Source organism: Filicampus tigris, chromosome 20 (assembly GCF_054856515.1).
Source record: "Filicampus tigris isolate MCC_2025a chromosome 20, RoL_Ftig_1.0, whole genome shotgun sequence".
NCBI classification, from domain to species: domain Eukaryota; kingdom Metazoa; phylum Chordata; class Actinopteri; order Syngnathiformes; family Syngnathidae; genus Filicampus; species Filicampus tigris.
Window position 1 is genome coordinate 14,229,443 of NC_141236.1, and position 13,305 is coordinate 14,242,747.

The 13,305-nt window shown below is 43.7% G+C and overlaps 1 protein-coding gene across 5 annotated transcripts in view; it reads right to left on the minus strand.

Annotated features, from left to right (window-relative positions):
- utrn (utrophin) overlaps positions 1-13,305 on the minus strand; it is a 114,822-nt gene that overhangs the window by 99,896 nt on the left and 1,621 nt on the right. For 4 of the 5 annotated variants that reach the window (XM_086019365.1, XM_086019362.1, XM_086019364.1 and 1 more), the window contains exons 1-8: positions 8,907-9,036; positions 3,540-3,601; positions 3,208-3,300; positions 2,655-2,732; positions 1,739-1,831; positions 1,493-1,665; positions 668-783; positions 175-341 (exon numbers count right to left, since the gene is read on the minus strand). In XM_086019365.1, the coding sequence (XP_085875491.1) occupies positions 175-341; positions 668-783; positions 1,493-1,665; positions 1,739-1,831; positions 2,655-2,732; positions 3,208-3,300; positions 3,540-3,601; positions 8,907-8,988 (864 nt within the window). In that variant the 5' untranslated portion in view covers positions 8,989-9,036. Of the gene's footprint in view, positions 1-174; positions 342-667; positions 784-1,492; positions 1,666-1,738; positions 1,832-2,654; positions 2,733-3,207; positions 3,301-3,539; positions 3,602-8,906; positions 9,037-13,003; positions 13,132-13,305 lie in introns of those variants that run through there. The other variant, XM_086019361.1, reaches the window with a different exon arrangement.

Sequence of the window (13,305 nt, forward strand, 5' to 3'; positions counted from 1 at the left end):
TGCATCTCTTCTAGTAGGCCTCAGTGTTGCCTGGCATGTCGCAGCCCATTAGGACTCATTAAAAAAAAAAAAAGAAAAACTATGGATGAAAAATTTGCGATATAGCCTGGGCACAAAACACAGGGGGGACACTGTAATGTGTAAAAGTCAACACGGTATGTGGTCAAGAATTACCTGTGCACCAAGTCCCGCACCCGAATCCTCGGCCTCCACTCTGAATCTGCGCGGCAGCGTCTCTACTTCTCGGATGGACGCCATGCTAACGTCTTTGGGCAGCGCCGCAAACAACGACGTCACATACAGGAGGATGGACTTCTTATCTGGTAACTGCACAGCCACATCTGGAAAAGAAAGGTCGAGACAATGTGAAGAAAGTGTCGAAATTTGTCAAATTGACTGTGACATAAAAGCTATATCGATGTTGTAGCAATATAGCGATTTTAAAATGAATCTGTCTCTTTCATTCACATTTCAAATCTAAATCCCAACAAGCATAATGGGTCAGCTGGAACAAGAGGTATTTTTTGCTTTTCCACTCTTTTCCAAGGGTCCCCAAATATCTGAGCATCCCAATTTTCAGTACCCTTTTGCTGGCATTGCAAGTAGGATGACTGGCTTGTGTAGGTTAACATGGCAGCATTTCAAACTAGTCAGGGGGGCGCCTCACCTTCAGGATCTAGTAGCCTCTCGATAGCCAGCTGGTCTTTGGCTACAGTGAAGGCGTGCTCCAGACGCTCAACAGGCCTCATTGGAACCACATTATCCCAACTGAATGCATTTGGCCTGCAAATGAAATGACAAATCCATCACACTTCGGATCAAACTCTTTCTAACATATTCACAACACATCAATATGGATCGGGAGTACAGTATGTTGCGAATACTGCACTAAGGGAAACAGCTTGTTGGGGCGAGTTGAGTGTGGAATGTACGGCATCAGTGATCCACGTAAACCCTGGCCCAAGTCTAAACCAACACTGGCCTTTCTCACAACTCAAAAGTCCCAAGAGCGTGTGTGCAACAGTTAAGGACAAGGGTTACAGAACGGGGAGGGGTGTGCTCACGAATAGCCCTGATGCTCGGCTCACTCGTTTTTGCTTACACACACAACACGGCGAGCATGTGCAAACATCAACAGGGCAGGTGTAAACAGGGTAAGTCAACACACACGCAGACAAACAGGAGACCCAAACCCCACCTAGTGTAGATGCACACGTGCATGCTTTTCACCGCCTACAGCAGGCATTTTTGCATCTGATGGCAATAATATACAATCAGAGATTTCTGAACATAATGTGACTTGCTTACTACTGAGTAATGAGCACTGTATCCTTTAAACTACCCGCTGAGTACGCTGCAGAATATGAAATCAACTTAAACATATCAAGGAAACCCTGAATGAGCAAGCAATCTTGTTCTGTATAGACAGCACAACGAGGCAACGAGGTGGATTTTGAAATTGCCATGACGGCACTTTGGGCAGAATCCTCACCTGAAGTGGTGCAGGATGGCGTTGAGAGCCAGACCGTCGGCCCAGCTGGTGGTGAAGTTCAGCACGTTGACCTCCGGGTAAGCGTGCGTGGACTGCCGCACCCAGCTGAGCAAGATCTTCTCGCTGTTGGTCTGCTGCAGGCTGGACATGACGTCCTTCATGATGTCTTTCACCTGTACAAATGATGAGGATGGATCAGGCAAAAGTTTCTATTTCTTGGTTCGGGTTTAGTACGTGTGGGCTCACCTGCCAGTGAAGAATAATGCTCCAGATGAGTCCCAAAGTGAGCTTGTGGTTCCCATCAACAATGTCAGTCCCACCGATGTTTACCAGATCCACCTGACGATGCCAACAAACAACAACACAAGATGAGCAGTGCAAGGAAAAGTGTTTAAAATTGCATTGGAAAAAAAAAAAGGGAAATCCATCCATCCTATGGCAGCAGAATATTATTCCTGAGATTCACGTGCAAAGTTTAGTCGGACTCGCCGACGGACGGACGTTTAAAATTAGAGGCGGTCCGGTCCATTTTTTTCCTCTGGAAATCATGATGATTTAATTCTGTCATTAATTTGTGTTTTTTTTTTAAAGGACAATATTAAGTGCTGCTTTTTTTTAAATTAGAAAACATGTTACAAAAGTGCTTGTTGGTATTTTACAAGAGGCTGGAACGGATGAATGGCATTTAAATTCTTCCCAATGGGTAAAGATGATTTGCGAAACACAAGTGTGGGCGCGAAAAGAGTTAAGGCACCGCCGCAGAAGCTATAGCGAGGCTACGTTTGACTTATTTGGACAGGATCAAGAAAGAGCAAGGGGCGCGTGAGGTCATGTGTTTAGCTTGGTGACACCTCGCTCTACCGCAGAGTCCACCTTTCACCCTGCTTCTGCTTCCAATTAGCCTCATTCTTCCGCTTCGCTTGCATCTCTCGCTCCATGTCCTTATATGTCTCACGCAAAGTGCAACGGGGAACTCGCAAGGCCACATAGACAGGAAAGGAGGACGTTTCATATCAATGTGGGTCTTTTCCTGCTTTGAATGACACCAGCGTGTCCTGTCTAATGTCATGTTGAACAAAACAGCTGTGACACGTGCGATTCAACCCTGCAAACACTTTCGACCTTCGCCCACCTGGTGAAGAACATTTCGATTTACACTCACATTATTCTGATGCAGAACTTGAAGCACTTTGTTGACATTGTTGAGCGCGTGCACTCTGGTGGAGCCTCGCTCTTTGGTCTGAAGAACAAGAATCACAGCACAAGTAAGGATGATTGATTCGAGCACAATACTCCAGAAGTCTTGGAAGAATTGCACATGCATGCATTCAGAGGAAATGATGGCAAATGGGCCATTCAGTATCAGACATTGTGAAGGGCAAGCGCGCACAGCAAAGCAGTGGAATGTACAATGTGAGCTACTGCTTGATAGGAGAATCAATGCCTTCACTTGAGAAGTTATGGAAAGAATGCCAGGCTGAATTGCGAACAGCTGCAAATCTTTTATAAGGCGCTACGCTGACTGACAGAATTGAAGATTTATTGTTATTCTAGCACAACGAGATTAAGCGTATTAAGCGCTGATTGACTGGCACTTTCTACAGCTGCAGATACCAAATAGGAGCTATAATGGAATGTTAACCCTACCAAAAAAACAAAAGATTTCCTAAACAAATTGGCTGCCTATGAGTTTGTGAAACACTCGGGTAACTGACCAGGACGTGGCCAGTGAGGCCCTCCAGCAGATCCAGCAGCTTCCTCCCATCCCTCAGGTCAGAGAACATGTCCTTGATAGCTGTTTTACCCTCCTGATTGGATGACACGCAACAAAACATCAATTTACTTAGTCCCAGGGCCCAGAATATCCTCATCATAATATATCAAATTACGAACGACATATCTTTTTCAAATGTATTATTTGGCCTGCCCGACATTAATACATACAGTAATGAACGCAAATGATATGAAAAGGAAATTGCATCGCACATAAAATAACCTGCATTTCAGCAACTAACTTGCAAAAAATGTATTACAGTAAAATTGGTACCTTTGAGAACTGTGCATTTATCCACTTGGTGAATGTTTTCTTCTGCACCAAGTCATGTTCATCTGGGGAAAGAAAAACAAAAAAGAGGCATTTTAAACTTCACATTGAACATTAGAGTTAATTATGGTATATTTTATTGGTGCTTGATTTAAAAGAAAAAAGAAAAAGATAACCACATCGGTCTCTTGCTAATTAATTTCAAACCGTAAAAGCTCCAGCCTGGAATAAAAGGACACATTATGACAAAGTCCAAACTGCTATTAGTGGTGAATAACCATTAATTCTTCATCAAGAAATCATTGGAAGAAGCTTTTTGTGTGCTTTTACTTCTGTTTAAGTGAACCTTTCCTTTGCACAATTCATGTAGTGCTTCCACAAGAAAAAAAGTGAATTAAGTACATGTTTAAAAAACAAAAAACAAAACAAAACAAAAAAACCTTCACAAAAAAGGGAGGAAAGCAAAAAGTAAGTGCGTGTGTGTGGTTAAGTGCTGCTGTCCTGACACAGGCCACTGCGTAAAAACACCATGAACCGAACAAAAGGTCAGAGGTTATGATCACCCGACCCCGCAGTTGTCTGCTTCTTTGTGTCCGTGTGGCCACTTGCTGGCTGGCTGGAAAAATAGTAACATACCATGTGGAGGCAGGATGGATATCAGGGAAATGTTATGTTGGCTCGCTCCGACTCAGCAGCGTAACTTTTACTTGTACTTTGATATGCCATATGACATTCAGACTTCATTCTGGTAACACTGGTTCGGTTCATTCACGCTTTCCAACATCACTTTAGATCATCTTGAAAAAAATATCTTTTTGTGTTATTTTTACTTTTACTGAAATAAAGTAGTTGAATCAGTACTTTTCTTGCTTCTTTTCTTGCTTGCATCTAATTTCTACTTCAGTTACTTTTGCCACCTGTGGAAATAAAGCAGGAAAGCAAAGTGAGAACAATGGAATCTGACTAATTACGTAACCGATAGATGCCATCAATACGTCAATGCAGGTATCGCGGTCAGGTGCAGTTGTGCTCTCAACACAATATCGGCATTTCCACTGACTTCAAAGCCTTATCAGCTGCCTGTGGCGGGCCTCTGAGGCCCCTGGAGGGGGGCGGGTGGTTTGGCACAAGTCACTCGGGGCTTGCACCTTGCCGCCCCCGCAGCACAATAACGCCAATTCATACGTGCCTGCTCCTGATCGCCGTAGCACAGGAATGTCAAACGACTGGAAAGATCAAGGTAGTATTGTGTGTGTGGGGACATGAAAAGTCTTCCCATGGGGAATGTATATCAACAAAATGAAAGCCACATTACCCAGGTCCTCTTAAGTCACTTTACTTATGGCTGCTTACAAACTGCGTGTATGGTCAAACAAGTGTTTAAGACAAGCCTGTAAACTACAACACCACTTAGCCTGACACTTATATGACTAAGAAAACCTACACAAGCACAGCTAAAATAGCCGGGGCACTTCTCTTCTGTGGGCAGAGGTAGGTGTTTAACAATTTTCTGAAAAATATACCTCAAAGGTTGAACCGTCGAGGGCTAGCCAGTTAACTCGCAAGTCTGTTAGCTAGCCCCCTAGCTAAATATCCACATTGAATATTGATAACTGGTTTGATGGATAACAGGTTTAGAATGGAAGCCAAGGGCCATGTAAAATAAGATGGAGGGCCAGATGTGGCCCACGGGCCTCAAGTTTGACACCTGTGAATTACAGTACGAGAATAAAATGTGACATGAAAAATCACACAGGCGAGAAGTATGCATGCGCTTACCAGTTTTTACACGCAATCCTGCGTTCAAATCATGGGACCATAAACACCAACAATGGAGGATAATTCAAGATAATTGAGACGGCTCTTGGCTAATAATGAAATTGGGGAACAAGACAACTGTGAAGGGAATATAGGCAGGAGATTATAATCGGGTCACAAGATCAACATAACGAATGTTGGATCAAATTATATGATTTGGCTGAACATTTGGGTTCATAAATATACAATGTTTAATTTTCTTGTTTTACATTAACTTGGAGTAACAACAAAACAGCTTGAAGAAACCATGAGTTGTCGCTTGATAGGAGAACTGCCAAGAGGGACCACAGGTAAGTACTAAGTAGTGTTTAAAGAGGTTTTAGTGTGTTTTATTAAGTTTAAAAGCATGTTTGAAGCATGAGGGAGGGGTTAAAGTACTTTTTTTTAATTATGGTGTGTCTAATAGATTTTCACCTATCATCAGGGGTCTGTGACGTATCCGACCGTAGACGCTCTCTGACCACAACAAAAGGTACGAATGTGATGCAATACATATTAACAAAGCTACTAAGTTAATAAAGCTCCGTTTTGATTGACACGGTCCCCGCTACGTGCTGCCAATGCACAATGCCATGTACTGTACAGCGAGAGTCTCAGCGCTCCTCCGATGCCCAAACAGGAAGTAGAGATTGCATCAAGGCGGCGTAATCCCACTGGTGTATTCCCACGGCTCACTGGGCACACACGCGTCCTCAATTTACTGGATGTACACACAGAATGCTGGATTTCCGCTTACAAGTGAACTTTTAAGTTGTGCACGTGACACTGGCAGAGTGTTTTCGTGTCAATAATAGCGGTCAAAATTTATAAAAGAATTTATGGCGACATTGTGATAAAATAAGTGCTGCAGGCAGTTACTGGGAGAAATATGTCATTAAGGCAGGAAGTTGGTCAGTTGGTTTAAACCAAGGTCATGGATTAATAAAAAAGTACTACAATGACAAAAGGGTACCGTAAGTTTGTTTTTATGTACACTGCTCACAAAAGGTTAGGCATACTGGACTTTCATGCAAATATTAGCGGTATTTATGAATTTACTAGTGCGCTAGCGTAGGTTCCGATCTAGGGAAAAATTCACGTGACGGTGCCACCGTAGGAACGGAATTTGGTCGTACACCGCCAAGGAACTCCTGTAATAACAACTGTTGTATTGGTCCGATTGCTGCGAACAGTTCTCTTTTTTTCCAAGATAGGAGGTTACATAATTCACCCTGAGAGGATTGCGCGTGTGGGGGACTCAACCATGAGCAAAAATGGACAAAAAAAAAACCTCAAACAGGAACCCTAAAACAGCCGGCTGGAAACACACACACACACACCCACCCCCACACACCCACCCCCACACACACACACACACACACACACACATTTCAATTCTCTCCTGTATCACAGGTGGACAAATCTCATGACCTCAGGTAGTAAGAGCTGAGGTGGAAATCAAACACACCACACTTGTTTCCACGGCAACCTCACATTGTAAACACGGATGAACAAACACAGCAATTTACAAGCCAGGCCACGCTTCCTAAGTTCACATGGTTCCACCCCAGTGATTGTCCTAATCGAGGGTTTCACAAAATCCTGCCTCCCAGAGACCACAGTTAACCCATTAACCACGCGGTCACATGATCACGCGGCAACCAGCTGAGTTGATCTCCGAGACATCACACCCACTGGTCATGCAGATGGAGTTTTTCAATGGAGGATTTGTGTCAGACCATTAAACAACAACTGTCCCGGATGAACTTAACCTTGACAAGTCAATAGTCAACACAAAGGCTGGCTTCCAAGTCATCTGTTCATTGTGCGTCAGGAAATGAATGCCTCCTGGATACAAAAGCGCTCTCACAAAACAACCACAGCAAAGATGAACTCTCCCTTTGCCTGTGTAGGATGGGAAGAATGCAAGAATTCCCAGAATTCCCAAATGCATTCCTCCCTCCTCCCCTCCAGTGGTCACTTGTCTCAGCTTGTCCCAGCCGGGTCGAGCCTTGTCGACATGCTCTTGCTCTAGCTGGAACCTTTCATCGTCATCAACACCGTCATCTTGAGAGTACCACTGAAAAGCAGCAAGTAGGTGACGCGTGCAACAAACTGAGGGAGTTCCGTTCCTACGGCAGCAACATCGAATAAAGTCCATCGCTAACCTATGCCAGCGCGGGACTACAGTCATAATCACAGACAACCTTTGTATGAAAAAAAGTCAAGTCTGTGGACTGAGTACGTAGCCTTGTGAAATGCCACCAGTTTTCTACGGTAGGTCATTGTGACATTTACGTACCGCAAGAGCAAACTCCCTTTTATATCAATTTACTGTCCAAAAAAAGAAAAACCTCCTAATAGTTCCTACGATGGAGTCTGAGCACACATTTTGCAATCAGTAGTCAGACTCAAAGAAATGTCAACATTCCGGCGCTGCTCATCTGCCTTCTGGTTCTGTTGTCTTAGCCAGACAGCGAAGGAAGAAGCAGAAGAATGCAGCAGAGGCACAACAGACGAAGACAGGACAGAGCAGGCCGAGGGCGGGGGAGTCATGATGCATGGCGGAACGGCGGGATGAGGGGGACATGAACACAGATAAAGTCCGTGTTCAGAGCCACCCCAGCATGCAAGGGGATGGAATGATAGATTACACGCATTCACAGACAACACAGGGTTGACGCTAACCTTGAACGGTGCTGCCTTGACTTACGAGTGCCCAAACTTCAAACAAACGTTTTTCAGGTTACAAGCTGCCCATTGGTCAATTTGACATACAGTAATGCTTTTGCTCGTGTGGGCTCAAACAAACGGTTGAGGGACGCATGAGTCCGCGAATGAGAGTGTAGGCTTGGCTGGCTGTTACCTGGCTAAATGGCTGAGCCACTCGGTGTTGAGTGACTCAGCATCAGTTGTGGCAAGCCGCAGGACGTGAGTGAATATTTGCTTGCGTTTGTTTGTTACCGTTGTTCAGTAAAGCGATTGAAAGTGAACTGACAGCTGGGTCTAGCCTAGGCCACGGGGGGGAGGGATTACAATTTGCTCTAACTTGCACTGGTATGGTATATTACATTAGCTAACAATGTCTACTTTACCGTAGGTGTGCAGTTGTGTAACGTACGACAGTTGCACTTTTTAATAGGCACGTTTCACTTTTCCTTCTTCTATAATGTGTGAAATAATCCTAAATTTAGGACGTTCTCTTCTTTCACACACTTTCCTTATTGCTCCGTGTGTCTGCAGTAACTGTCAGTGTCAAAAAAAAATAACTGAAAAATCCCATGATACAGGAAATGATGGGGTTTTTTTATGCATGTTTGTGACATAAGATGAAAGTATTTTGTGTTCTTTACCATGAGTTTAAGCGCAGTATACAGTATGCTAGTCTAATGGCAATGCATGATGTTTTTTAGCATGTGCATCCAACGTTCTAATTTGTGTCTTGAGTTAAAACATTTTGAAAAACTTGACTCATTATGTTAAGATGAGTCAAGCAGACTCATTTTTGCTTCAAACGCTCGTCAGTACATTAGATTAAAGTGGATAAAGAGCTCAGTTTAGCCTTGCACTTACCAAGAACAAGAATTAGTTCAGGCTTGCGTTTCCTCCTGAAAAAATTGCGCTTTCTCCATGACGTCCACTTACTTAAATTCATCTCAGAACAGTCACGAAAGAGACAAACGCAGAAGATGAAAACAACGGAGTAGCGGGCGACGGAACGACAATACAAAGCAAAAGAGGAAGTAGGATGTATGAGAGCTTTATTTTTTTTTTCCTCACTAAAAGGTCCTTTGAGTTGGGGTGCCTCGGCTGCTGTGATGTCACACACACGCGCCGGCATTTGATGGGTGGGTGAGAAAATTCAATCGTAAAAGGATAGGCAAAAGAAAACATGACCCAAAGGGACCTGGCAGCAACTTCCGGTACACCACATCAATCATAAACACTCTCGATTACCGGTAACAGGAACACGTTTCAGAAGTTGAGTAGGGCAAAACCATTTGTTCGGAGGAAACTGAACAAACAATTCTCACAGTGAGAGTGAAATGGACTGCAAGGGAAGTTAATTTTTCCTGTGTTTTGTATTCTCTCTTCCTTTCCTCGACATGGAGGAAGTAGATGAGGAAAATCGTCCGGCTTAAGTGAGTCCTTCTAAAGAAAGCGGCGAGTATGCGCTGCGGTCCCAGCTAAGGAGGACTGAAAGTGAGCAAGGACAGTGGACGAAGGAGGCCAGAGACAGGGGGATTTCCACTGGACTGAATTAGTCATGCTGCTGGCGAGAGATTTCCCAAATCGCCATCATTCCGTGCCGGAATCTACCTTGAGACACTTCAACGGAGCGGGGTTACACACATACCGATAAGAAGGACGAATTTGACCACTCCCACCACCTGGATGCCACTTGGTCTAGAATCTTTCGTACGCCTTCACAAATGTGGCTGGAATATCCCACCAAGTCAGCCTACTGTCTGTTACACCCCTAGCGATTGTGATGTGAACACGTTGTTTTGTTTGCTCACACACACCCATCAACACTTGTACAACCCTGACGATCATGCGGCAAATGTCACTGCAGATGGTTGCAATATTTCACAGCGTTATTCATGAACGAGCAATCCAAACTGTCACGGCAAGAGAGTACACAACACGCCAGCTGGAATGCCTCCAATTACACGATACACCCAGTCATCAGAAAACTTGATGCCACACCCTCCATTTGGCGACAATCACGTTCTTCTTCTCAGCTGCGGCGTCTTCGTTGTTTCACGTCACACCCAAAAGTGCAAGCAGATGGTCAAAGACGAACGTTTGCGAGAGATGTTCATGAACAGAGGCAAAGCTGCGCGAGGGAGGGAACAACATACATGTAACCAGTAACAACAGGAGGGAGAAAAGCTCAGAGAAGCTCAGAAAAGTGTGAGGATGATATTTGACCTCTCACATTTGTCTTCACTCAGGAATGAGCAGAGCAGGTCAATCTGGCAAGGGGCGGGGTTACAATGCTGTGCCATGTAGCACACTGTACCCTATTCAAGCCCAAAGAGTCAGTTCCAGCCAGGAATGTGTCTGTCAAGTTTCCATTTTTTGTTCTTCCAAAAGGCATCCATGTGTCTTTAGATAGACAGAAAGATAATACGTCAATAATTTCCAAGGGTCGAAATAATTGACGGCCATATGGTTTCCGTTCCCTGAACGTTTGACAAAGACCAGACCGGAACTGTAAAAGGCTGCATGTGGACAATAATCCACAATGGACAGAATGGACTAGTCCATGTACTGATTCAACCGTTTGAGTTTCTGGCTTGCTGTAGTGTCGGGTGCTGCGCATTATTTCAATATAGACGTATATATCGTAATGTGATATAAAAACGTCTACGGCAGGATGCGTTATTACGTAAGCTCTGTTGCTACACTAATGTAGCGTCTGAGAGGGTAGCGCGACAACAGTCGCCTTTCTCTTCTTATGTCATCCTTGAGCCTGGCTCTCCAGAAAAAAAACAATCCATTTACACTCAATCCAACCATTATACAAATGTAGCGGCATCACCCATCACTGTTTGACAAATTCAAGGTAAAGTTTGTATAATAATATAACGCTGTCTTTTGTGTTTGCAACCAGCTATGAGAGTTAGCCTCTCTGCAATCTGTGAAATAAATACTAAACTCAACATTGAGCTAGCTCTCAACGCCTGATGTTTTGTCGGGTTAAATAACAAGTTGACATGCTACGAAATGTATAGAGCCGCCCCCCCTCCCATTCCCATGACACTCGACAGGCATTTTGTTTGCATAAGTATGTATAGCCGGAATGTAGCCTGCTGACCTCCACTATACACACACGGCATGTTAAAAACTGTCCATCAGAATTAAAGACCGGGCTCGTCTAAAGAGGAGGATGACCACAGACGGCGTTCTGTCAATCAGTAATGGTGGTGTGACTCTCTCAGTGTGTGATTATGTGTGCGTAGCGGGGCTACACGGCGGCAAGTGTGTTCATGTGTTCTTAACGGGGCTGGTCTCAGCTGAGAAAACATCCGTCCCACCTGCCCACCACACACACGTTTCTCAGCATCAACCTTAAAAGTTGGTGTGAGTAACTGTTTGAAAAGCGTTTTACATGCTACACGAGGCCCGCATGCACTGCGGTTCAAAGCCGTTTCCTATGACCGAACCCAACTTCATGTAATCCGCTTCACGCACACACTATGAAACCTGCAGCATAGTAAAACCTTTCCCGTATTTGCTCCATGTGTTTTGGGGGTCAGTAACTAAGTTACATGCCAAATTCAACTCCCCCCCACACACACTATGCCATTAAAGAAAACATTACTTTGGGATGGGGAGGGGGGGGGGGGGTTGGGGGGTTGTTGCTAGGAAACCTGAATCTTTGCAAGAGGGGAGCCATTGTGGTCTGGACACAAACGTAAATTACAAACTGCGACGGCACAGCGGAATTCCTGGCGAGGAATCAGCGAGGCAGGGCGATAGGACGATAGGATAGGAAAGTAAAACTAGCACTAAGCTAGCGGGTGGAAAGTTGCGAACGTATGCTCATTTTAGTTGGAATGGTGACTTTCTATTCGATGCCCATACAAAGAACAGTAAAAGCACATACTGTTACTGTCCGTGTAACCCCAAATATGGTCAAATTCGTATTAATCAATATCATTGATCTATAACACATTAACTGTTAAAATTTTTCACGTTATTAACCAATTCTGTGTTGTCAATGACAATAACGCTCTTGAACTCTCAACTGTCTGAGAAAAGCTGTAAAATTCCGCCTCTACTCTCACTTCATGGGTGCTGTGTGTCCAGATTGAAATTCTGCATTTTTTTTTATTTTTAACAATAACAAGTGATTACAGTTAGGTTACATACTATATATACTTGAGTAAGCCGCTGTATGTTTTGGTGCAGAAGGAAGCGGTTAGCCACGAATCTAAATTTGGTGTGTGGATTAATTTCTGCCTATTACACTGCTTATTCATCTTATTTTATTTACTGCTTGGCTGTAAGATCTTTGAAAAAGATTTGTTAGGATGATGTAACCACATTTCAATCGCTGATTTTGGCCCAGTATTCTGTTTATATTTGCGCACAATGGCACATTATAGAATACATAACTTATTCTTTGAGAAAATGAAGGAATGAAATGGTTGTGTGCTTTGTTACGATACTGCCCGTGATTTGTTTTTGGCTTTTTGTGACACAGTAAGGGAAGAGTAGCATTAAAAAAGAAGCATGACGTAAGCGTACACGCTACTTTCACATTTCACTAATAAGAGTGGTTAACTTCTTTTTAAACTTGTGTGACGTGACAGTCTTATTCATTACTTGAAAATTATTCTTTTACTGTAGTTTGGAATGATCCAAGCAGTAAGTGATCAAATGGGAGCGCCTTTTTATATGGCATCTCACCATTCTCGATTGATCACCTTTAGGCTGACTTTCTCTTTGCCCTTTCTAACAACAAATCTCCAGTTGTGCGTCCAAAACTGCTCCTAGCTACTGGCCCTTTAAAGACGCTGTAAAGTGAATGTTTTAAAATACATTATATGCTGTACATGTTAAAAGATAATTGCTGAAAACCTGTCAAGACTGAGAACTGTGTATTACTCACTTGTAGACAGAGAGCTTCAAACTGTTTTTCCCATAAGTGAACCTACCTGATCGCGACTTGATGATGTCACTGAACTCCTCGTTGTTTCCGCCCTCGGCAAAGTCGCCAAGTGACGCCATGGCTTCAAATCAACTCCAGCGAGCGCGGCTTTGATTGTTCAAGGCGACGCTGCACCTGCAAGCGTCAGTCAATAGTCAACGTTTGCGTAAATACACACACACACTCAAATCACATCTTAAGTTACATTGACACGTACATCAATGGGGAAAATCTTTTTGACGGACATGTATACAATGCAGCAGAACAACAAAATGCGTATGTACAGCATTTATCACTTCTGACCCCCGT